At 48.2% G+C, this 25,263-nt stretch overlaps 1 protein-coding gene across 10 annotated transcripts in view; it reads left to right on the top strand.

The window, feature by feature from the left end:
• Positions 1 to 14,905, top strand: part of CFLAR (CASP8 and FADD like apoptosis regulator) — a 388,388-nt gene extending 373,483 nt beyond the window's left edge. For all 10 annotated transcript variants that reach the window (XM_085649017.1, XM_085649015.1, XM_085649014.1 and 7 more), the window contains one exon: positions 10,302 to 14,905. In XM_085649017.1, coding sequence (XP_085505143.1) covers positions 10,302 to 10,440 — 139 coding nt within the window. In that variant the 3' untranslated portion in view covers positions 10,441 to 14,905. The remainder of the gene's footprint in view (positions 1 to 10,301) is intronic.
• The last annotated feature ends 10,358 nt before the right edge of the window (positions 14,906 to 25,263 follow it).

The raw sequence follows: 25,263 nt of genomic DNA, 5'->3' as shown, positions 1-25,263 counted from the left end.
CCCAGGTAAATTTCATCAGCTACATATCCAAGGCTGTGAACTGGATGAAAACCAACTACCTTAAACAACAACGACCAGATGGAAGTGGTGCTATTCGAAAGAGACATCTCTCACTGATCCTCAGCCAGGTGGTCAAGCCCATTCATTTCAGGAACTAAGATATCGTGATGTCCAACCAGATCAACATGGTTGCCTACACCTGCTTCCACGGCCTCAAGCTCCTTAAGAAAGTCTACAGGTGGCTCCCACTGGACACTCAGAGATCCACCACTGAAACCCTGATCCCTGGCAGACTGGACTATGGCTACGCTTTTTATGTTTGAATCACCTCTCAACTCACCTAGAGACTCCAAGTCAGACAGAATACAGGAGCAAGACTCACTCTAATACTCTCACTCCGCTATTCCATATCCAAACACTGTAGGAAGCTGGCTCTGTATATACTATACCAAAGTGAGGTATAGTCTGCGCAGAGTCCAGTGGAACCCCAAAGATAGGCAGAGGTAAAAGTACATAGCACCTTACTCTCTATTTGTGGTAGTGTGGCCGAGCAGTAAGGCTTTATCAGAGGGCAGTGTTCCATTTTGTTGTACACACCCAATCAGCAAATTATATCACACACTCAAAGACTGAACTTCAGACCAATTGGTTTTGTATAAAAATATTCTTTTAGTTATTTTATTTTCTAGAACCAAGCAAGCCTGGCACAGGTAAGCAATAAATACTTTACAGTAGTAATGCAGTTTGTAAATAGTTTGGATTGCAATTGTATATGCACTTTGATTTGATCACAGTAGATCAACTAGTAATGCAATGCTTTTGAAATACTGTACATATACTTTGTATTGGCTTTTTAGTAGAATGTCAAGTAGATTACTTCACAGATTACTTTTCTTACACAGTGCAGTATACCTGGATACTGCACTGGGACATTTCCTGTAAACATGTAAGTAAAAGCATTTTTGTTATTTAGTTAAAATTATAAAGGGTTTCATAGATTTTCCAACTCCACACTTTTCACAGAAAAACAGTCAATGTTAAACCCAAGGAGGAAAATAGGGTTATCGGTTCAAAGGTAAGTTTTCGGTTGTGGGAGTTGGTATTCTGGGGTTAGACTCAGGGGTCCCCCAGGGTCAAGGATGCACTCCTGTTACACACTCAGCAGCACTAGGGCGGCCGGGTGCAGAGTGCTGAGGTCCAATGTTATCCAATGGGGGACAGGGTGCTCCTGGTTGGTGGCTTCTGACAAGCAGACCACAGGGTTGTGGGAGGAAAGCTCCTGGACTTAAGCTCAGGGCAAATGGGAGTTCAAGCCAGCACAAAAGGTGCACCCTCAGCGGCACTGGGGCGGCCGGGTGCAGAGTACGGTTTTGGCTTCGGTAGCTTTCAATAGGGTTTCTCCGGTTTGCACACACACACTGCAGGCTCGAGGACGCAGGTCTTCTGGGTGCGACCACCACTTGGAAAGCTAAGTTGGGATGCTGGAGGTTGGTTAAGCACCATCGGTTGGGCCACCCAAGGCCGTGGGGCTCTGGTGCAGGAGTACCTTTTAGGGTCGGATCTTCTTGCCAGCTCCTGGTCACGGTTGGGGGGACCTTCGGGATTTAGGCTGCAGGTGTCGGCTGGAGGATTGAGGCAGGTCAGGGATCACTGGATCTCAGGTCTGGATCTCCGGGGAGACCTCGTGGTGTTGGGCCACTCGGGCCGTGGGCGTCGGGTGCAGAGTGGTGCAGACTCGCAGATCTTGCCGGAGCTGGAGTCTGTGGGGTGAACAAATCCGGTGTTCACAGGAGACCAAGTCTTGGGTTTGGAAGGCTGGAAAGGTCCTCTGGGTTTTTGAGGTTGCTGGCTGCAGGACACACCAGAGTTTTGCTTCTGCAGGTTTGAGGGGGGGACAGGCCATTAGGGCTGGGGCCAAGTCAGTAGGCGTCCTCTTTTTAGCTTCGGTACAGCTGTTCGGTCCTTCTTTTTTCCTTATAGTCGGTTCTTGTCTGAGTTCTTGGTTCAGGGCAGCCCCCTAATTACTGTATTTAGGGGGCGTTTTAGGGGTCTCAAGGTCAGTAGCCAATGTGGGATCACCCCACGTGGGGGAGTGAGCACAATCCCTAATCCTGATTGGGGAGTGCCTGCCATCTGCAAGATGGCGGGCACTGAAGAATGGGCTTCACCTCTCCTACCCCCACCTGAGCTGTTGAGTTGGCAGAGGTGGGCAAACCTTCTGGGCTGGCTAATTTTTCCCCCCTGTCTTCCCGCCGAAAAGGAAGGGAGACAGGAAAGGGGCCTGCTCCTGATAGCAGGAGAGGCTGGTGGGTCGCATTAAAAAGGTTGCAAGGCCTTTGAAGCTCCCCTGCCACAAATGGCTCTGCCTGGCCTGGGGGAGGTGTGACCACATCCTCCCAGGAAAGGCTTTGTTTCCGGGCTCGAGGAGCAAAGGCTCTCACCCCAGGGGTCCAGAAACATTTCTTGTGGTGGCAGGCTGGTGTATACCAGTCAGGTAACCCACCAGAGGCTGGTCGTTTTTCAGGGGGCATCTCTAAGATGCCATCTGAGTGCATTTTTCATTAAATTAATTAAATCCCACACTGGCATCAATGTGGGTTTAATGTGCTGAGAGGTTTGATACCAAACTACTCAGTTTTAAGTGCAGCCATTATCATACTGTAGAGTTCTAAATGACAAACTCCCAGCACCATATACCCTTAATGGCAGCACTGCACTTACAATGTTTAAGAATTGACTTAGACACTCTAGGGGTACAGGGCTCATGCACCTGTACCCTCACGACTGGTATAGTGCACCCAGCTAGAGGCAGTGGGTTGTAGGCATGGCACACAGGGATGTAAACTCTTCACTTTATTCTGCACCACAACACCCAGCCTGCAATGGCAGGGTGTGTGTGTAAAGTACAGGGCCTCTAAGGGTGGCACAATAAGTGCTGCAGCCGTTAGAGGCCTTCCCTGGCCACAGTGCCCTTGGTACCCTTTACAAGGGACTGACATGTGTCCAGAGAGGTGCCAATTGGGGGTACAAGGTACAGTTTTGGGAAAAGAACAAAGGCCCTGGGAACCTGATGGCCAGGGACCCAGGCACATGAAATGAAAGTGCATCCGTAGTCTGGCAAAAAGCGTGTGGGGGGGGGGGGGGTTACTGCAACACAAACACCTGAAGGACCTCCACTGGCTCCCAATCCACAAACGTGTCTCTTCAAGCTCCTCACATACACCTACAAGGCACTATTTAAGCAAGGCCTGGCTTTACTGCTACATCTAGGGTAGCTGCCTGGCTGATTTTTTTTTGGGTAGGACGAGAATTTTAATGTTCCAGTCAGTACAAATATTTAGGAAAATAAGCGAAAGCCTGTATTGTTTTCTCTTATTAGCACGTACAGTGCTAATAGTAAATATAAGAAGAAAGCACTATAAAATGTGTTCTAAAGTTGTCTTAATGATCCATGACTAACAATTAAAGTAAACCGAGAAAGAATGACCATGCTAAAAGGAAAACCAATAATATTATAAAAAAAAGTTCTATTCAAGCATCTTGTCCGGGTCTTTCTAGGTTTTTAAAACATGACCAAAAACGGTCGGTATTTTTCTACGGGAGAGGTGGCATCCCTAACCGCATGTAGTTCCCAGACACTTCCGCTCAGCTAATCTTCACACTGAGCAAGCCATGCCTTTTCCTACTTGGCCCCCAAAGCCTGAAATTGTCTCCCCTGCCACATCAGAGCCGCCAGCTCCATCACAGAATCCTACAAGAAACGGAAAACTCGTCTGTTTACCCAACACGCTGCAGTATAGGCATCTTCACCCTTCTTAGGTGCCAGGATACCCTGCCGGGTTATATGCTCGCCGGACAAATAACATAGACCTAGCATAACAATCTCTGGATCTTCCCAAGAAGTAGAAGGGTTTTTTTGTCATTGTGGTGCATGGTCTACTTTCATTAGATATGTTCTTGGATTAAATAATTTTTCACAAAACAATTTATTCCGTATCCAGGCGCTAGATGGCAGACGGCTGTTACTTATATTGCGCTAAATCACTATTGTGACAGATGAGGAAGGCTTCTTGGTGTTGTTTCCAGGGTAGACAGTGGCGCACCAGTGCCATCAAGTGGTCTACAGAATAACTACACAGTATTCACACTTGGAAAACAGAGTAATGGTTCCAATTATACCGGAACAGCTTCTCATAAATTCGTGAATTTTAGTGTAAAATTTGCCGCTATCAGTATAACCAAGCCCTCCTTAATCACCTATTAATGGCCAATGTGAGGGAGAGGGAAGCTATTCTTCCTGTACACAGCTGTAGTCTATCCTTTGTGAATTCCAGGCAGGGCTCTGTTAAAGCTGGTTTGATTGCCTTCGGACCGGCTTCTTCTTGACATTGAATGAGGAATCCCGCAACTCTGCAATGCTGCATTATTTGTGTATGTTCACCCACGATTGGTGTGGCAGCGTGGTACGCGATAGTCTCATTTTTTAAATGAATGTGTTAATGTAAGCGTTTTAGATAGCTCGAACATGACCCAAGAGGTTATCAGAGCGCTTTACAAATGAACAGGGTGAGCGAAAACAAGCAAAGCAAGACGATATTTAATGATACCAGTACAGTAAGTAGTGGTACGAAGGCGGGGTGAAGCGCTACCTTTAGACCCACAGAAAGAAACATAGCAAGCCATATTGCTGGTGACAGATCGCAAGTGCAGCCAGTGTGAATTGTCATGGGTGAGGAGTAGAGGTCCTGTGAGCTAGAGAATGCATGTGTTCATCAATAGCACTTTCACTTGTTTTTTGAAAGACGCCGGTGAAGGATTCTTGGGGTAATTCCAGAGAAGGGCAGATTGCAAGTTTTCTTCTTAGATTTCTGTGGTTTCAATAGTAAGGACGTAGTGCTTCTTCAGGATCTAGCGCCACCAGATCGCTCCAGTTTTGTTGCAATGAACCTCCGGATGTTGGAGCGTAAGGCCTTGTGTGTCATGCAGGCAATTTTTAACTGAATTCTTGCCTTGAGATGGAGCCAGTTTAGTGATTTCAAATCCAGTGTGATGTGGTTGTAGCGTTTATATCTGGTAATGAGTCTAGCAGGTGAGTTTAGAGAGGTTCTAGGTGGGGCTAACTTTGAGCATGTAAGGCCAGAAAGGGTTACATTTCCTTAGCCCAGCCTGAAGATTACTAGGGCTGGAACAACTGACTTGAAGTCACCTAAGGAGAGGAAGGGTTTAATTTTCCTTAAGATCCTTATTTAGAAGTTAGCCCCTCTGGTGGCTGAGCTGATGTGTTCCTGCATGTTTCAATTCTTGTTACGCGTTATCCCTAATGATTTTGTGGAATCGATAACATGTGGATGGAATGCAATTGAGGGCTGTTATGTTTTAACCATTCTGCAATATCGAGTGAATGAGGGTGCAATTAAAAGGAATTCTGTTTTGAGAGTATTTAGTTTGAGGGGTTTGCAGGTCAACCAATTTTGAGTTTTTTTTTTAAGAGTTGCCTTAAGTGACCTAATATCTTCAGGGGAGGAGCATTTCAGGTGAAGTTGGGTGCCATCAGCGTACAGATGATAATTGATGTTTGATGATTTCTGAATTTTTGTTAATTGCTCCATGAATAGGTGAAAGAGAGTAGGTGAATTTGTGGAACCCTGCGGAACACCTAATGTGACAGGCATGGAGTTAGATAGGGAATGATTAATCTTTATTCTTTAGGATCTATTGCGGAGGAAGGAGGCAAACCATTCTAGAACAGGACCAGAAGGTCCCATCCTATCTTCCAATAAGTCAAGGTGGCGCTCATGTTTGACCATATCGAATGCTGATGAGAGGTTGAGGAGGATTAGAAGGCAGGATTCATTTTGATCAAGTATTTGTAGTCATCAGCTATGTGAGTGATATCTGATTCAGTGCCTTGGCCCTGACGGAAGCTGGATCGGTATTCCTCTAAGATATGGACATGATCGATGTGATTGCATGGCTGGGTATGGACACATTTCTCAAGGAGTTTTGAAAGAGTCGAGATGTTGGAGATAGTCGGAAATTGTTTAGAACCGTGTAGTCTGCTGTGGGTTTTTTAAGAATGGAGGTTTAACAATGGAGGTTATCTGTGCAGACTTGAGGCAGTCTGGTATAGGCCATGAAGTAATCAAAAATGTACTATTTTGGTCCAGAGTAGGAGAAGAGCGGTTTTAATCTCGCTGAAGAGATTCAAAGGAAGCGGGTTATTGAAGTGGTTAGAAGGTTTCAGTGTTGTTAGGATTTTTAGGATGGTTGTTTCATTAATGGATCTGAATAAACTCCACGGGGCATTCATTTTGGGGGTGAACCCTGGACGCTCCAGCCCCAAGGGTGGGGGGGTGCTGATGTGCGAAGAAACCAGGGGGAGATTCATTGCAGAACATAAGTCACTTTCAATCTTTCCCAGGAAGAAGGCGGCAGGTTCTTTGCAGTTAGGCTGCAGAAACTCAGAAGTTGAGGTTACACTACTTTATTCCACCTGGTAGCGTGTGTAAAGTTCAGGTCTCTCTGGCCCCCAAAAGTGAGAGGGATGTCTCTTCTGATTTTTTTTTACTGATGTCCTCAGCAGTAAAACTCACCAGGTCTTGCTGGTATTCACATCTTTTATCTGATGTTGCTCAAAAGCTTACGTTTTAGCATAATATCTGTTATTTTGCTTACTTAAGTCATTTTTATGAACCATACTACGGTATTTTCTGGCTAATACAGCGAGAAGCCAAGACACATTTGCATGTTACCGGGAAATCCAGGTTCGAGCGTTCTCTTCCACGATTCAGGACCCAGATAAATTCCTTGGAGGGATCTAAGTCCCTCAAGTTCAGATGTACGATGACCACCTTCCGCAGCTCGATCATTAACTTCACAGGGCCTTCTTGGCCTCTTTTCTGGCTCCTAATACATGTTGTATTAGGCTGGTTACCATGGTGTAATTGTGGACTCAAAGCTGTGGCTAACGATGTGATGATGAACTTATTTTCATCAATTAAGTCTGTAAAAAGGGGTCTCTCACTTTGTGCGACGTTTTCTGCCACTTAATGAGGACGATGACCTGACCTCATAAGTAAAAAAAAAAAAAAAAAATCTGTAAACGTTTAACTAATAAAACACTTTTTGGGGTGACTGCAACCAAGTGATACCCTGTTCAGTATTTAATTCTTAAAGTTGCTTTTGTTTCCCTGGCACGTGATTTGTGAACCACACTTTGAAACTCATACTTCTCTACGGCCGTCAGTTAACTGTTTCTCGTTAATCTCCTACAAGGGAGGCTTCATACTCTTGTTTCAGGCAGAAAGTCTTTTCTGATCTATAAAAACAACATTAAAACAGGGTCAGAGTCATTTGCAGGTGTGGCCTAATGACTTCTTCAGCTGCGACAGTCGTACGTTGGCAAAAAACCCTCTTCATCAATTGGTCTGTTTAGCTGTAATTCACATTTTGTTTCCGGTCCCCACAAGATACATAATGGGGGATTGATTTGGCCAAGTTTAGCTCTTGGCTGTCTTGCATTGAGACCAAGCACAGTGCTCCGCCCTCGTGCAAGGTCTCAGAGTCTATGATCAGTAGTCGATGGCTGGGGGCACACCACAAGTGGGCAAGTAAGTAGAAGTCTGAAACCTAGATGAAAATGAACGGTGTGCTATAGATTGTAGAAGTGCGTATACTCAAGAAAAGATGTCTTGCACTGTGAGTCGCGGCATATTGCTTGACCACATGTGCGCCTCCACCTAAAAAAAAGTGCTCTTTGGTGCCAGGCCTTGGGGGACAATACTTCACTTTGGCAGAGCTTTTACTTTTCATGTTTTGTCCTTTTTATTTGTTAGTTTAAACTCACAAGGACGGCTTTCTCTTCAAGTTATCGTATCTAAAAGCCAACAGTACCTTTCTTTATGGCATTAGTAATCATGTTTACCTGTGATGCGCATTTAAAATGAAAATGGTTTAGGTACACCTGCCTGCTAATGAGCACCCATAAGTTATTTTTTATATTAAAGATTTATGTCTAGCTTATGGTCGCCACGTTTACACAGCAGATGTCTTCCAGTTTTATTTCTTTTAGTGGTATATGCTTCTAATACTAAAAAAAACCCAGACCTATTGACATTTCCAATGTAGGATTTATATGTAGTGCAAGCTCACCATTATTGAGACTTTTTGCACTTACAAAAATTTGAAAACATTTTTTGGGGCTTGTACTCTATTCACCTTTATAAAAAAATAATTAAAAAAAAAGCAGTTCCTTACGTTTTTAAGTAGTCATCCACAGATCTGTAAAATAAACCAACCGTGGTTCAGGGAAGGTTAAAAACCAGCATCATCTGGGTAGCCAGTTGTGCAAACCTATAAATATCTTTTAAGACCTACGTTTTTTAAATGAAACCTTTGAAGTCTATGATTCAGAGCTGACAGGTAACATAAAGTCCTCTGATCTGGTTTGTGCAATGGAGAACTGTAGGAACCATCTGTTGGCAAGATTTCTCCAACAAAGTGATAATGCCTCTTGGGATTTCCACCAGTGGGTTCTCTGGATTGACCCATCTTCCTCAAATTGAGATTTTCTTTCACCAACTAGTTTTGAATCAGAACCCTGGGTTAAAAAAATGCTTTATTGTGGAAGGTACTTTTAAACAGTCATTTAGGCTGTAGGATACATGGCCACTAAGCTGTGGAAGAGGCCATCTGTAAAGCTCTCACATGTCTATAGGTTTAGCTGCAGTGTTGGCTGTGTGAGGATGTTACTGAACTGTCATGGGTGCTCTCTGTGAAGCCGCCACAAAGCTGTAAGCGTAGCTGTGGTATAGGCTGTGTGAGAGATGCACTTAGTTTGCAGTTGTCAGTTAAGGTCATGGGCTGTAAGATGAATGATGGATTTTCATGTGCCTCAAGAAGCAATCTCTTCAAAACCTTGCACAGAGTCTACTTAACAGCGAGAGTCCTGGTTAAGATGGGGAGGAGAACAGACACATATTGCCTTTGACAGTGCTCCTAAGAGGGAGCCTTCTTCCACACAATGTGGGAATGACCAAACGTTCAAACATACTGGGCAGAGGTCACATCAAAAATGGAAAGTGTAGGGGGGAAATAACTTAACGCCACCCCAAAACTGTCTATTAAATATTTAGGAAGCCACCGACCTAACGCAGACTGAAAAATCATGGGCTTTACTGGGATGGGCCCTCGCTAAATGGAACATAGCACAAAAATGGGGAGTAGGGGAACCACCAGTAATAAGAGGTTGGGAGGCTGACATGGACAGGGCCATGATAGCGGAGAAAGACGCCTTGAAAAATAGGGGGTGCCCTAAAAAATGGAATCGGAAATAGGCAGCATGGAACACACATAGGGGTGGAATGTGCTGGTCTCCCACGGTTGAGCTACGCCCGAGGGAGTAGAGGTCACAAGAGTCACCAAACGCAGAGAGGGAGACACAAAACATTGAAAATGTCTCGGACTGTAACACCGAATATGTTGTGCACCTATGTTGTAATCCACCACTGTGAAATGACTAACTGTCCTGCTGTGTATTTTGTTGTTTTGTTAAATAAGGAGTTTAAAAAAAAAACAAGAAAAAAAAACCAAGCATCGCCTAGTCCACAGATTTTTTTGGGAATCCAATGAATCTCTAAATCCTCTACTTTATTGACAACGTGCTTAGCTCTTGCTGAAGCCGGTGAATGGTAGACACCCACTGCTGATACCCCACCTTTTTTCACAGACTCTGATCTGTGATCTCTAAAGTAATGGTCTGCATGGTTTTTACTGAGGTTGGCATCCTCATTTTTTGTTCACTGGAAATCAGGACTCCGTTCCCTGTGGGATGATGGCTAGTGGGTTGGCGCGGTGTCCAAACAGTGATTCTCGTGCTCCAGGAGGCCAATCGTGCATCTGCCAGAGGTCTCAAGCTGAGGTTCTAGCTGGCCTGCTCTTTGACTCTCTGCTGTTTTCGTATTTCTGTTTGTCTTGGTGAAATGAATTAAGCGACTGATTTACCATTTTAAAAAGGAGAAACTAAAATCACTAGTGTGGGAGCGGGCATACCTTGGTACATTACTAGTTCTCCTCGAGTGCATGTGTAAGAATGCTGAACGGAGCAAATGGCAAACAATTTGTGCAATATTTCAAGCAGGAAATTCAAAATGAAGAGTGAGGTGAGCCTCCTTGGAAGCTGGGTACACCTATGGAAATTGCGTAGTGATGACTCTGCATTGTTTTAGAGGATGTCTGCTTTTTATACATGTGGTTGTAAATTTCTGCTGTTCCTTCCTTACTTTGCCTTTCCTCTTCTACAGGCGACTGCACCTGTTGGACATCCACACCGAGCTCAACCGCAGAGTGTACGAGAGAAACGCCAATTCAGACCCAAGGGAGCATTACTCGCTGTTGTTGCAGCACACGCTACGCAAGAAACTTTTTCTAACCTCCAGCTAAAGAAGCTACAGAAATGACATATGAAGAGGGCTGAGAATTCCAGTTACACCACAAGTAGAGGTCAACAAATTATTCCTTGGATACAAAGGTCCATTTAGCCTTACTGGAATTATCCTCTTTCTGCTAGTGGTATCTAGAATGGGGCTGGCCGCCAACATAAGTACACATCTTAACACTTTTTCTTTAGCTCTTGAACTTGTGGCTGGAATAAGAGCTGCAGCAGCCCTGGGGGCACTCCGCTTCACCTAGCAGTGTCCTTGTAGAAGTCGTCAGTTGGTGATAGAGTGGACTTAAGGAAATCATGGCAATTCTAGGAGCGTCCGTGGCTCTGAGTGTACAGTGAGTCACATCAAGGATCAGTGGCAAGCTAGGCTCAAAAAGGGCTGGACGTCCAGGGGCTCTGAGCTGTTACTTGGCCTTGCAGAACGAAGCTGAGGAGGGTTTGAAAGAAATATGGTGATTTAATAGTCACAGAGACCGCAGTAAGTGTATGTGCCTCAGGAAGAGCATTTGTAATTCTATGGATCATGTGGGTGAGGGTAACCAAAGATCCAAAGGGCAGCCCTTGATACACCTTTCCTCCATTTTAATGAGGAGGATGAACCGACACATTGTGTGCCAGCAATATGGTTCTGAGGACAATGTGCCCTTATTTGTTTACTAGTTACTAGAATGGATAAAGCCATTCTTCATGCAGCACACCACATTTCTACAGTTATGTCTCCATTTGGACCATTGGACCATGGAGCAAGCAGATTGCTTTTGTGGTATGCTGCAAAAGTGGTTAAACCACAAATTGTAGGTGCAGAGAATATTAGCTATCCCATGAGCTCTTAAAACCGTGGTGACCCCGTTGAGGACTTGTAAAACAAGAGAATGTCTGCAGGAAGGCACCATGTGGTCCATCCATCATGTGGAGATCTGAGGATGTGGCTTTCCAGTACAAGCTTCAAGCTTTCAGGATTTCTTGCCTAAACCTTTGCAAGGTCAAGGTGGCCTTCTGTAACAGTTAAAGAGCAGGCCTTATGTCAAGAAGTTAGGCAGCGGTATCACCAGTGGTGGCTGGTGGAATTTGAAACTGGTGGGGCGTATGCAGAACCTCATTGACAGATTTCTAACTCTATCCTCGACTGGGCTCCCCGATGATTTTAAGATCAAGCATTGGTTTTTGGTGTATTGATCAGCTGCTCTCCCTTTTGTTATTGAGTAAATCGTGATCCTCAAAACATTTGTCTATAATAAATGAACCTCATAAACCATTCACATACCAGGCGATGGAGAGAGAGTGAGCCTTTAACACTGAGCATTTGAGTTGTGTTCTAAACATAACAGAGGCCATCTTTAAACTCAGTTACTCAGATTGAACAGCATTGAAAAACGTGTGCTGGCTTCCCCTTTACATCAGGTAAAAGAAAAAAAACACGACGAAAGTGAAATGGGAAATACATCTGGGATAAAGAAGTCAAGTTTCGCGCTCACAAAGACTCCTCTGTCCATTGTTATTGGGCAAGTGCGACCCTTTTTCAGTTCTACACAAACACCGTCGGCATTATTTATTTTACAATGCATATAATTCTCCGATTCGCGGCACTTCCCGGTCGCGGCACTTAATATTCGCGGGGGGTTTGGGGGAAGAAATCGGAGGGGGGTGTCATGCGGGTGTTGCAGGGGAGGGGGGGGGTGTAAAAAGAAAATGAAAAGTTAACTTACCTGACCGGGTCTGCCTCTGCTGCTCGGCCGGTCCAGCGCCGTCCCTGCTGCTTCCGAACACAGGAACTTGCATGCTGCTCCCTCCCTTCCTGTAAAGCCAATCACAACGCTGCAATGGCAGCGTTGTGATTGGCGCTGAGTTCGGGGCAGCGCCCAGCCGGGCACCAGTAGGGACGCCATTTTCTCTATGTAGGCTGCATGCACCCTACATAGAGAAAATGTAGAGAACGCATGACTGCTTTGGTCGGCCCCCAGGGCCGACCAAGCAGTCTGGGCACTTAGAGTGGTGCAAGCCACTCCTACCTAGCCCGCCCACACGCCCGCCCCCAAACAGGCATACCCTCCCGCGGGAGTCCCGCCTCCACCGAACCAGGCATACCCCTGACGTCTGCTTTCTCCCAGCACGAGAAGCAGGAAATAAAATGGTATTTTAAATACCATTTTATTTTCTTCTTCTGGCGCTGCGAGAAAGCAGTAGGGCGGCGCCCCAACGCCCTAATGGAGCGGCCGCCACTGGGTATCACTTGCCCGAGTCAGCGAACGTCAAAAAGCTTACAAAACGAGGTAAAGCAGGTATACTAAACGAGGTAAATAGAAGTAATTAAAAACATTTTTTTAATAAGTGCATGGGCAGTGTAATGAAGAATCTCTTCTCTCACCACAGTTATTTTGTGAAATATTTAGAGCATGTTATCAATATTTATTTATGTTCTTATGTATTGCATATTATTTTTTACTAACTTATTTGGAGTAGTTTCATGTGAGTAAACTATTGCAAGTGGAAGGCTATAAAATGCAATAATTGTATGTGTATTGCATCATTCCCTACATCAAGATGTGCTATTTAAAGGTGGTCTCGTAGTGGTAGTATCTACAAGTAAGCAGCAATCCATATAGCCCTAAGGCCTGACCATTGCTGAGGTGTTTAGGAGGGTTGGTCATAGGTCATTATGGAGACAGGAGATACCCAGCCAGCTAAGTGTGATGCCTTTGTGAAATAATGAAAAGCTACTTGTGTTTTTTGCTTTAGAAAATGTCTACATATGTTTGTTTTGTGGGACATAGCCCATTAATAGAAATATTCATGAAGACCATATTATTAGCTTTTATAGCTTCTATAATATATATATTGGTGTGTGTGGGATTTACAAAAATGAGGCGGAGGCAACAAATTCGCACCTACCACTTGTAATTAAAATCTTTTTGTCCAAAATAAGGTGGTGCATCGATCTAGAAGATCAGCCTATTGATCTTACACACAGGAGCACTGCTCCATAAAACAATTTGCCCAAAAAATGACTAAGTCACATAGTGCAGAGACTCCATCAAGATTTTTCTAAAACGGTTACTTTATTTACATCTTCTTATGCTTTAAAAAAAATCTTGTCAAAAGTGATTGAGGCTTTGCGATCTATGAGCATAGAATAGTTTGACTTGAGCATTTACTGTGATATTGTGGTGTAGGGGATGGAGAATGAGGTTGTCAGTGGAGATATGCTTGGAAAGTTCCTTCTTCTAGACCGAGAAAGAGGGTTGGCCTGCAAGATTTTGATGTTCCAGTAAAAAAAAGAATGTGGCGGCGGTTGTTCTTGGTGTGTGGTGGGAAGTGGTAATGCGAAACGAGATCTGTTAGACGATGGCTTTAAATTCAAATGAAATGAAAGTGTCTACAGCTGGTCAAGTCTTTGTGTATGAGTTATGGATCCCACTATTGCCGCTGTGGTTTGCACTAACAGCGGTGTGACCCCTTGACTGCTGGGGTAGCTGCACTCTTGTGGGTTTGATACTTTTTCCAGTGTTTGAAGAGAGATATTGTACATAGTTTGGAGGGGCCATTTACTCCACATTTGTGTCTTGTGTCCACAATGGTCAATTCTATAGCTCAAGCTTATAATGGCTCTTGCAGCAGTAGCTCTATCAACCTCCGCAATAAAGGGACGAATTCTTGATATCACTTTCAGTTTGTAATAGGAATTGTCTAAAGTTGTGTTCATCTGCTTATCCACAATCAAATACAGTTTCAATAAAAAGGCTAATGCCTTTACTTTTCCTACAACTAAAATACATTGCTGAAGAGGTTTATATTTTATGCTCTTAGGATGACCATGCTCAGTTCCCCATGATCCTGTTGTGACTTTCCACTTCATCATTCCAGGTCCGGAATAAATAGATTCCTGAGAAATTAGACCCCCTGCAGCATGTCTCCGAACTCCTAATAGACTCTGGATCCTCCCCTTTGCCCATGAGCTCTTGCATGCATCTGCAGAACTGACACTCTCTCACAGTTCTGACATCACCCACTACAGTTGCATCTCTGCTCATCACCATCCCTGGTTATTTCTGTTTCGCAACACTATGGTTGGAGTATATCAAACAAGCTCAATATGTAGGCATTAAGGTGGGGTTATGCTTTGATAATCCTAAAGTAAAAATATATTGGTATTATTAACCACTTGTTTCATTGATTCTGAGAATCTTCAAATAAGCCTACAGAGCCCCCGGCAGACTTTCTTGGCCTGCCAACATGATTCTCTGACTCATACCACTGACCTTTTTGAAGTGCTTTTGATTCAGTCAGTGCGCATGGAAACACAATATATGGTATTGTGAAATCATATATGTACATGTTATATTTTATTTCCACTCTTTCACTCTAATGGTTGTATTTTTCTTATAATCCAAAAGTTCATAATATCATTTCTTTTGTACTTCTCTGCGTTAAAAATAATAAAAAATACATGTTGCTTTAAAATAATTGGGGTTCTGTGATCTGTTGAATTCGAGTACCAAATTAGCTGAAGCCAGATTTAAGATTCTGTGAACTGTTACTTTATTATTGACTTCTCCTTTCATTGCTACACAATATATTCTATTTTTAGTGTTTTCCCTCCTGCACGCATTTTTCATGGTCTTAAAGTATTTTTAAAGTTTTTTTTTTTTAATTACTGTATTGCTTACCGCTATATAAATCTTCTTCCGAACTCATGAGAGAACAGTCGCCACAGAACAGTGCACTGGCACATTCTCTGCACAGCTGCCAAAGGGCCCTATGGTTCCTGCAAACCATCTTCAGGCTAAGATTTGTGTGTCATTAATATTTCCCTGCAGCTTCAGTCCTGGGCTGAAAACCACTAGCCTGCCTGTGATTCCTTATTTTGTTTCGGTTTCTAATATTGGGCTTCCATTGTCGATGTGCCTTTCATCGGCTAACTTTTCCCACAATGTCCTCTTTCAATTATTTTAGATGCACAAAGGAGAAATAATTTATGAAAAGCATGGATATATGACAAAAGTGCTGGGTACCTGTGACAAACCTCTCTGGTGAAAACATATCCTAAAGTAGTTTTAGAATCTATGAACCACGTATGCATCGCACCCTTTGTTGACAAAACATTAACTAGACTACTCATCCATCTAGCTACCACTATAGATCAGATTTCCGCTTAGCAAAGATCAATGAAGAAAACTACCAATCTTAAACTTGCATGTTATGAGTTTAAGTTGCTGCTGGGAGGTAGGCTGCTTGAGTTCATAGTGGGCAGAGGTGGCATAACTGCTTGTTGGAAGTGTACCCTTGTTTAGTTTTACTGTTGATGCATTTTGGCTTATCCACTGCCTTTGACACAGTAGATCATTATATCTTGTTGGGTAGACTGCAAGTGATTGATGGTGTATCTTACTGAACTAGAGCTCCATGGATGCCTCAGTCATAGGGAGAAAGTGGTGCGAGTCTTTAGACTCCAGCCCAGCAACCGCTGCACCTCAAGATGGAAAAAGTGGGAGCTGTTCGGTTATTCCTAAAGGCATTTTACCGAACATGTTGTGAGAATTCAGGCAGGTCGTTCCTGCACTCTGTGCTGGGAGTCATTGTGTTTGTGGCAATTAGTTCTGAAAACATGGAATCATTTTGGTGTCTCCTCACCTGGCAGGATCACTGAACATGAGCGGATATCTTGAGTCACCTGTTCTGGAAGATAATGAATGGATACTCCACCCTGCTGTGATGGTTGTACTTTGCACTAAGATGAAAAGCTTACTCAAAAAATAACCAAAAATTCCTTCTCTTCAGCGCTCTGCGAGTCCCACCATGTGGGTTTGTTGGAAGTTTTTCTCTTCATGTGGGTGCCGTCTTTACGCGTTCTCTTTGATTCTGCTCATGTCAAGGGTGCTACTGAAAGTATGGGAGGATGGTGATTTTCATCGACCAGAACTGGGCAAGGAGGTTTTGGTACACCAATCGGCTGGAACTTGGTGTTTAGACCCTCTTCTGGACAGAGTAGATATGCTTTTGCAGCAGAACGGCAGGGTTCTGCAACCCAAATCTCGGATGCTTTGTCTTCATGCATGGAGATTGAGCAGTGCCAACTAGGGGTTGTTACTCTCCTCTTAAATGTGGCAGATGTGATTCTGGAGGCGCAGAAACCGACCTTCAGTATGCAACGTGCTGGAACAAGTTTCTTTCTTTGTGCAAGGTTGAAGGGTTGAGGTCTTCTCCCTCGTTCAGCAGGGGTTTTAGTTGTCTGTACAGTGTAAGGATCTTTGGCTGCAATTTCTGCCTTCCTGTGCCCTCCCGACCAACCTTCTTTGTTCAGATCATACCTGTTGGCTTGATTCTTTAAAGTTTTGCTGTATATGTATCCACCCACACTTTTAGTTTAAATGTAAAACAAATTCCAGGCTTGTTACTTTCAGAACTGCTTAACCTGCCTTGGCTATGGACTCATTTAGTCCTATCTAGGGACAATTATTTTTAACCTAATCAGGTCGCAGTCAGAGCTAGGGATGTGAAAGTCTCCTTATACCAACTATGCTACTTCAGCATTATTCCCTTTTGTATTTATGGTGAATCTTCCATCCCAGTTGGCTTCGCTTCAGCAGCTGTATGCAAGAGAAAAGTCATAGTTCCTTCTTTTTTACTCTGTATTAGATAAACAAGGTGTAAAAGCTTGGAAACATCAAGAGGAGCTAAGCTAACCATATGGATATGCCCTGCATAAGCACAACATTGAACCAGTTGCAGAATTTATTCCATTTGAAACCGGGGGAGAATTTATCTTCTTTACTTCTGAAATAAAATAAACTGTCCTGCAGCAATTGTAAATCAATAATGATTTGGTTGACGCGATGGTTGTGCCCACGAGTGGCCCAGCCTTAATATAAAGGCAAGCATATTTTTTTTTAACAAGAAAACACAAAAAGGGAACACAGGCGACAATTCCGCACATCTTCCCTCGCAGGGGGACGCATTTTAGGGGGGGAGGCCAGGGAGCCAATCCAGCAGCCAGTGTAACAACCATGGCAGACAATCCGCCATACATCTAGTCTGAGGCCCAGATTAGGACCGATATAGCAAGGAAAATGTCAATGCCAGGGCTATTCGTCCGCCCCGTAACATGCCCCTGAGAAGGCCATGGTAGCGGCCGGGCCCAGCACTCGAGAAAGCTCCCGCACTCCCCTCTGCTGTCGGCGCCTCGCCCAAACTAAACTCAAAAGAAAAGAGAAAGCCCCCCCACCCGCGACCACCCCAACCCTCCCAGACCCTCCCACCCTCCCCTCCGGTGGTGGTATCTCTCAATCGTACGCAGGAGCGCCTCCACGCAACAATTATACCTGGAACAGGTGAAGGGCTCGAATCGAGGAGGGACACACTGCTGCCGGCAACCCCCTAGAGAGAAAGCGCACTAGAGGTCCCCAGCGGAAACTGAAATTCTTAAAGGACCCCAGGAAAACATCAGCCATCCGTTCCATGCCCAACAACTTACACAACCTCGCATGCCACAAAGAAATCGCCGGGGCTGCCTTCTTTTTCCAAGCTGTCGCCAGGGTGATCTTAGCCGCCCCTATGCACAGCCAAAGGATCTTTTTGTCCGTGCGTGTTTGGTGCTCTAGGAGGGGATCCCGGAGGCCCAGCAACACGAAAGCTAGCGAATCCGCGATCGGATAGCCCAGGATCTCTTTAATATGGGATAGGATCGCCTGCCAATAGGGCTGGATGACCGGGCAATCCCACCAAATATGGCAGAAGTCCCCCAAGAGGCCACAGCCCCTCCAACATCTGTCCGAAGAGGTAGGGAAGATGCGATGCGATGCAGTTTGGCGGGGGAGAGGTACCAGTCCATCATAGTCTTGAGGTGTGCCTCACGCAACTCCACTGAGTGATTGTGGCTAGTCAAATCGCGCCACAGATAGGACCATTCTTCATCCGCGACAGCCCTCCCCAGTACGTCCTCCCAGAAACCCATGTAGCGCGGCCTCGGAGAAAGAACGGTGGCTAAAAGATGGCCATATATAAAGGAGATGGTTCCGCGCATCGTCGAGGCGCGCGAGAGAAAGGCCTCAAAGGGCGTGGGCAGCCTAACTGCCGCCTCACGGACTGGCGGAGACAAAGCCCAGTGTAACAGCTGGGCGTGGCGGAATCGCTCCGTCTGAGGAACCCCATAGTCCCGTCCACAATTGTCAAAGGTGAGCGGGGCAGAGCCATGGAACAAATGCGTGAGGGCGAGACAGCCCCCGCTTCTCCATGCGTCAAATGGACCCTCTTGCAGCGCGGGCGGGAAGGCTGGATTGAAATGTATGGGAGTAAAGGGTGATGGGAACGTGGTCCAGCGCTCATTCCCGGAAACCGAATCCCAGACCTTAAGGGTGGTGCCAGTAGGCGTGCTGATGTACGCATTCTGGGGCCTGTCCCCCTTAGGTTTCCATACCAGATCCCATATCGTGCGCCCCGCCACACTCCTGTCCATGTGTAGCCAGTGCTTCTCTGAGAGCGGTTGGGTCCATTCCACTAAGACCCGCAACTGCGCAGCTTTATAGTAGAGGAGTAAGTCTGGGAGGCCCACCCCACCCTCCCCCCGAGGGCGGCGGAGAGTAGCAAATGAAAATCTAGCTCGCCCCCCCTGCCATATGAATCGAAGCATTAGAGACTTAACGCGCCGAAAAAAATCAGTGTCCAAGACAATCGGGAGCGCCTGGAAGAGATATAAAAGCTTAGGCAAGAGCGTCATTTTAATCGCATGTATCCTACCCAGCCAGGAGATGAACTTCGGCTTCCAGCGATCCAAGTCAGCCCGTAGCGCAGCCAGAAGAGGGGGAAAGTTGGCCGAATATAATTTCCCCACTGTGGGAGTCAAGTGCACCCCCAGATACAGTAATGAGGAATGTGTCCAAGGCAGTGGCGAGAGCGGTCGGAGTCGCTCCACCTCATCCGGCGAGAGCGTGAGATTAAGGATGTAGGATTTGTCATAATTCACCTTGAAACCCGCCACTGCCTCAAAACGCGACAGGGCCATCTGCACGTGGGGGAGGGAGTGCGCCGTATCCGCAAGTGAGAGCAAAACGTCATCCGCGAACAAGGAGATCTTATGCTGTTCGCCCGTAAAGGGTAGTCCTCGGATGTCCGGATGTTCCCGTATCGCCAGCGGCTCAATACTCAGAGCGAACAATAAGGGAGAGAGTGGACATCCCTGCCTCATGCCCCGCGAGTGTGGGAAGAAGGGCGAGAGGTAGCCATTACCGCGACACGTGAACGGGGCGCGTTATAGTTGGCTAGCAGCATGGTGAGGAATCTGTCCGAGAACCCAAACGCTTCCAAGGCTCGGAAGAGGAACTGCCAATCCACCCGATCAAACGCCTTCTCGGCGTCCAGGCCCAGTAATACTGCCGGAATATTAAAGCGGTTGGCCTTCTCAATGAGGTGAATTACCCTTCGAATGTTGTCGTGGGTTTGTCGCCCCTTAATGAACCCCGATTGATCCGGGTGGATTAGCACCGGCATCAGATCCTGCAGGCGGGTCGCGAGAATGGAAGAGTAGAGCTTGGCGTCGATATTGAGCAGGGCGATCGGCCTGTGCGATGAACAGACAGCGAGGTCCTTACCGGGCTTAGGGATGACTGAGATAACTGCCTCCGCCATAGAGGCCGAGGAAACCCCCGAGTCGGCCATTGCATTAAACAGGCGGACTAAGAAATCACTGATATCAGTAGCAAAGGTTTGATAGAAGAGGGCCGTGAATCCGTCCGCCCCGGCGCCTTGTGAGGCTTCAGGGCCTTGATGGCCTCCAGCACCTCCTCCTCAGTGATGGGAGCAGAGAGCAGCTCATTACAGGCCGCAGATACCCGCGGAAGCGGGAGAGCACGCAGGTAATCTCCCTGGGCATTGGGGTCCAGGGAGTCCCCTGCGTATAGCGCTGCATAGAACTCGCCGAAGCGTGCGGCCTTGGCCGCATCGCATTGCTGCAGCGCCCCCGTCGTGTCCCAAATACCCCCGATGTAGTCACGTTCACGCTTACGACGCAGTTGGCGGGCCAAGTGTTTCCCTACTTTGTTCCCCTGAGCATAGGAGAGATGACGGAGCTTCAGGAGGGTAAACTCCGACCTATTATTGTAGTGAGCCCATAGCTTGCCCCGAAGAGCAGTGAGTGATCGCCACATATGTTTGGAGGGTTGCTCCTTATGCTTACGCTCCAGCACCGCCAGCTCTGCCTCCAGAGCCTCGTGCTCCGCTCTCCTTAATCTATTAAGTGCCGCATTAATAGCTAAGCATCTACCCCTCACGGAAGCCTTAAAGGCATCCCAGGTAGTGAAGACAGAAGTGTCTTGCACCGGGTTAAGGTCAAAAAAGTCCCGAATCGCCACACGGAGCTCCTTGCAAGAGGAATCGTCTCTCACCAGGGACGCCGGGAAATACCACCTGCGTGGAACCTCCCCCACCGGCGCCCACTGTAGCCCCAATGCGAACAAGCTATGGTCAGAGACAGAAAGGGTAAAAATCCGGGCCTCACTCACTGATCCCCTGAGGGACTGGCTGTAAAAAATATGGTCTAAGCGGGAGTATGATTGGTGGACATGAGAGAAGAAAGTGTAGTCCCGGGAGAGGGGGTGCAAGGAGCGCCACCCATCTAGCAACCCCAACTCCTCAATCCGCCGGCGCAACTCAGCAGAGAAAACACCAGTCTCAGCTCTCCGGCAGTGGGAGCAGTCCAAGTCCGGATCCCAAACTAAATTGAAGTCCCCCATAACGAAGAGCGTCCCCTCCACAAAGTCCTCTATCGTCCGCAGTAAGTGCAAAAGGAATCTATTTTGCCCCACGTTGGGAGCGTACAGCACAAGGAAGGAACAAGTCCTCCCGAGGAGCACCCCCTTAACCAGGAGCATTCTGCCCTCCCTGTCGCTTCGGACTCCCATGGGCTGAAAGTGGAGAGTCGAGCGGAACAGCAGCGCCACTCCCCTATGTTTAGAAACCGCTGAGGACTTATAAATAAGGGGGAACTGCTTATGCTTCAGCCGAGCCTCATCCCGCCGAGCCAGGTGGGTCTCCTGGAGACCCACCACATCTAGGTGGTGATCCAGGACATACTTCCAAATTTTTTGGCGCTTCTGGGGTGAATTCAACCCCTCACATTCCAAGTGCCTAGGGTAACAGGCATTCTTTACATCTCCCACCTCTCCGCTCTCTTAAGGCAGCTCCAGACCCAGCTCCACTCCTGTCCCCGGGGCCAAACCCGTCCAGAAAGCCCTCCATAGAAGCGGACCCACAGTGCCCCCCAGGACCACAGCCCGCCGACCAGCCCAAGCTATCTCTCCGAAGGCGGCCTTCAGTCCACACATGGCCAGTGCAGCGTCCCCCATGACAGCAACCCCCTTCTCCCCCACCCCTCCCAGGATCAGAGTCCCCCCTAAAGCAAGCGTCACTCCCTCTCCGCCACTCAAGAGTGACCCCCTCTATCCTCACAGGCCTCCTCTCCAGAGCCCCCATTGAGCACAGCCCACATAGCCGCCCTCGCGCCCACTCCATGCTACCACCACTGGACCCTCCCCATCCCACACCCACCCAGTCCCCCCGCCACCCCCCCGCCCCATCCCCAAGATCCCCATTCCAAAAAATGGAGCCAACTGACTCCACTCAAAGAAAGTAAAAAAAAAGCATTGCAACCAAGAGGGCTGGTGTTGAGACCCTCGAAGAACGGGGTCGCAGGCAATGGGTGGTGTCCCAGCCGCTCTCCGGACCGGGGTGTCTTTCCCCAAAGTACATAGTTACCCACGGTACCTGAACAGGAGGAAGGTGTCCCCCCGCCACCAGACTGCCTTCCCTCTACAGTCAAGCCGCTGAGGAGCTGTCCCGCGGCGACGACACTGTTACATTCACCACAGAGGCCACAGCTCCATCTCTTTCCTGCTGACTGGTCGCAGTGTCCGGCCCAGTCTGTGCCGCCGGCCGCCCAACTCTGTGCCAGGATGAAGAGCGCCTTCTGCGTCGTGATGGCGAGCGCCCCCCCCCCCCCCGGGGGAGTCCGCAGCATCGGCCAGCCCCAGGAGATCCTTGGCAGCCTGCAGTGATCGAACCTGGACCAGCCTGTTTCGCCACCTGAAGATGAGACGGAAGGGATGACCCCATGAGTATGCCACGTTGCGATCGCTCAAAAAGGCCGTCACAGGCCGGAAGTCCCGTCGCTTCTGCAGCGTGGAAGCTGCCAGATCCTGGAAGAGTTGGGGACGATGATCTCTGAAGGTCAAGTTAGCAATGGTCCGCGCCTCCCGAAGGATACGTTCCTTGAGTTGGAAGTCATTGACACAGACCAAAATATCTGGAGGGGGGGCCCCCGAACCCCTCGGTAGACCCACTCTGTGGACCCTGTCCATTCTAACTTCATGGAGGTCAGGATCTGCAAGAAAAGGGCCTCCACATATCCACGGAGATCTCCAGCTTCGCCCTCCCAAGGCACCGCTCGGATCCGTATGTTGTGTCGCCGAGACCGGTTTTCCAGGTCTTCCGCATGGGCCTGGAGATCCAAGTTCTGTTCTGTTAGGCGGAGCACATCCTGTTGGAGCTGATGGACGTCACCAGCCAAACCAAGATCATGCTCCTCCAGCGTCGCCACGCGTTCGCCAATGCCATCCACCTCTCGTCGCACATCTCTAAGGTCCGCGGCAAGCTGGGAGCGGAGATTCGAGATGTCTTCCTTGATGGCGGAAAATAGTTCCAACATGAAGGCCTTGGTGGCCGGTGCATCATCGTCTTTCTGCCGGGGGGAAGCGCTGGTACCCGGGGACGTCGTTGGCATCGCACCCCTCGGGGGCCCCTCCTTGCCCGATTTGTCCTTACGGGGCCTAGTCGACATCGCGATCTGCAGCCCCCACCTCGATCGCTCCAGTCGCCTCACGGCGGGCAGACCCACCAAGATCTCTCACCTGGTGCCAGCACTAGCGTAGAGCTCCAAGTCTCGGATTCCCCCCTCCGCCACACACGGGGGTCAGCGCCTCACAGCCCTCCAAGGTCCGAGCCACCGCCAAGCCGCCTCAGCAAGCACCTCCCAGCGCCCACGGATTCTGGGCCAGGGCCAGGCCACCTTCTCCAGAGGCCCTCGTCGGGCAGCAGTCCACCAGGGGGAGCAGAGGACACCAGGGCCAGCCACCAACCTTCCAGACCGCCGTCCCGGTCACAGCGCCCTCTCCGCCGCGCAGTGCACCCCAGCCCCAGCCTCGTCTGCACAGGCGAGAATGCGGCCGGTCAAGCGTTGATGGTAGCTGCCGTCACGATGGGAAACACAAGCCGTCTCCAGGCACCCCAGGGTCACAGAAGCACCAGCTACGGCTCACCTCCGCTCGTAGGCACCAGCAGCAATGTCAGGCACGCAGTCCCTGTGGGGGCCAAGCAGCCGGAGGGGGGGAGTGGGTAGGATCTCCTCGAAAGCAGCTCGGCAGCAGGCTCACTGCAGGAAGGGCCCCTCGGACCGGGGTATCTCCCAAGGGGGGCATCCCCCAGCACCAGAGGACTCACAACGGCACACCGCCGCAGGTGGAGCCCCCTCGGGCCCGCGAAATCCAGGGCCGGGCCGCTCCACACATCCGTCGGCCACAAACCCAGACGCCTCTCCGCTTCAGTGGCCCAGCTTCGCCTCTCGGGCCTCGGCCCCAGTCTCCGTCCGCGCCCCCTCACTGCTCCTCGTAGGCGCGGCCCCCACTTCTCCCAGCCGCCATCAGCCTCAGACGCGCTCTCCTCACCTCGGCAGCCTCGTGGTCAACAGGGCCCTCCCCTCCGCCGGGCCCTCAGTCCGCGCTCTACCTGGTCCGGCAGTCAGGCGCGAGTATCCGTGGCACCGCGGTAGCGCGGCAGAGGCCACCGCCCCCAGCCGCGTCGCTACGCAAGTCCTCCGGCTGCGGCCGCCGATCTCGCCGCTGGGCCCAAGGTCGTCAGGGGCCCCCGGATCTGCCCCCCAGGCTCAGAGATCGCCAGACGTCCTCCTGGGCCTCCAGTGGGCCTGCGCCAGCTCAGGGTGTCAAGCGGGAGGGTCGAGGGAAGGCGCAATACAATGCCAATTCGATGCTGCGGCGGAGGGACTGAAAGCACGTCTTACTCAGTCGCCATCTTGGACACGCCCCCGGCAAGCATATTTTTATCATTTTGCTTTATTCTCTTAGTTGATACTATTTTTCACTTTGCCTTTGTGAAAAACTGTTATGCTGTCAGGGCTTTTAACTCACTATCCCATAAACTATAAATAATATATAAGCATGGCTTGGGATGTCCTCTCTTCATGGGGACCCTCGGAGGAAGGTGATTGGCTCTACCCTTTGACATACGAAACTATTATACCTATGGCCGAAGGGACACAAGTGAAGTGAATAACACGGGTATTGTTTGTACATGTTATACTTCTGCATGTTAAAAAGAGGGAAAAACTCACACTTAAACTAACATCATTTGGTCATGATTAGGACCTGAACTTAATGAAAGAAGATCTTAAAACCTGCATGTAGGTTGGGTTAGGGCAAAAGGAGCCTGATCGAGAAATTGTCTGCCGTACAGTGGGGTGTCGGATGCAAGCCGCTGAAGCTGAACACTTGCTGGAAGACCTTTCTGCCTAAACCTTTGGCTCGAGCAACAAACCATCTGCCCTGGGGGCTCATGTGTACAAGCTGCAGCTGAAATGTTAAGACTTGGACTATGGAGAAGAAAGACTATCCGGATTGGCAACTCAAGCAAGCAAGTAAGCTGAAGGCTCCGATATCTGTGCCTCTGGTCACATGTTGAGATTGGAAGGAAAGGAATCAATAGGCATGAAGAGGGCTCACAGAGGCCCTGAGACCTTGTGCTGAAACTCATCATAGCATCGC

Source organism: Triturus cristatus, chromosome 3_2 (assembly GCF_964204655.1).
Source record: "Triturus cristatus chromosome 3_2, aTriCri1.1, whole genome shotgun sequence".
Classification (NCBI taxonomy): domain Eukaryota; kingdom Metazoa; phylum Chordata; class Amphibia; order Caudata; family Salamandridae; genus Triturus; species Triturus cristatus.
This window is presented reverse-complemented; position numbering and strand designations above follow the sequence as displayed.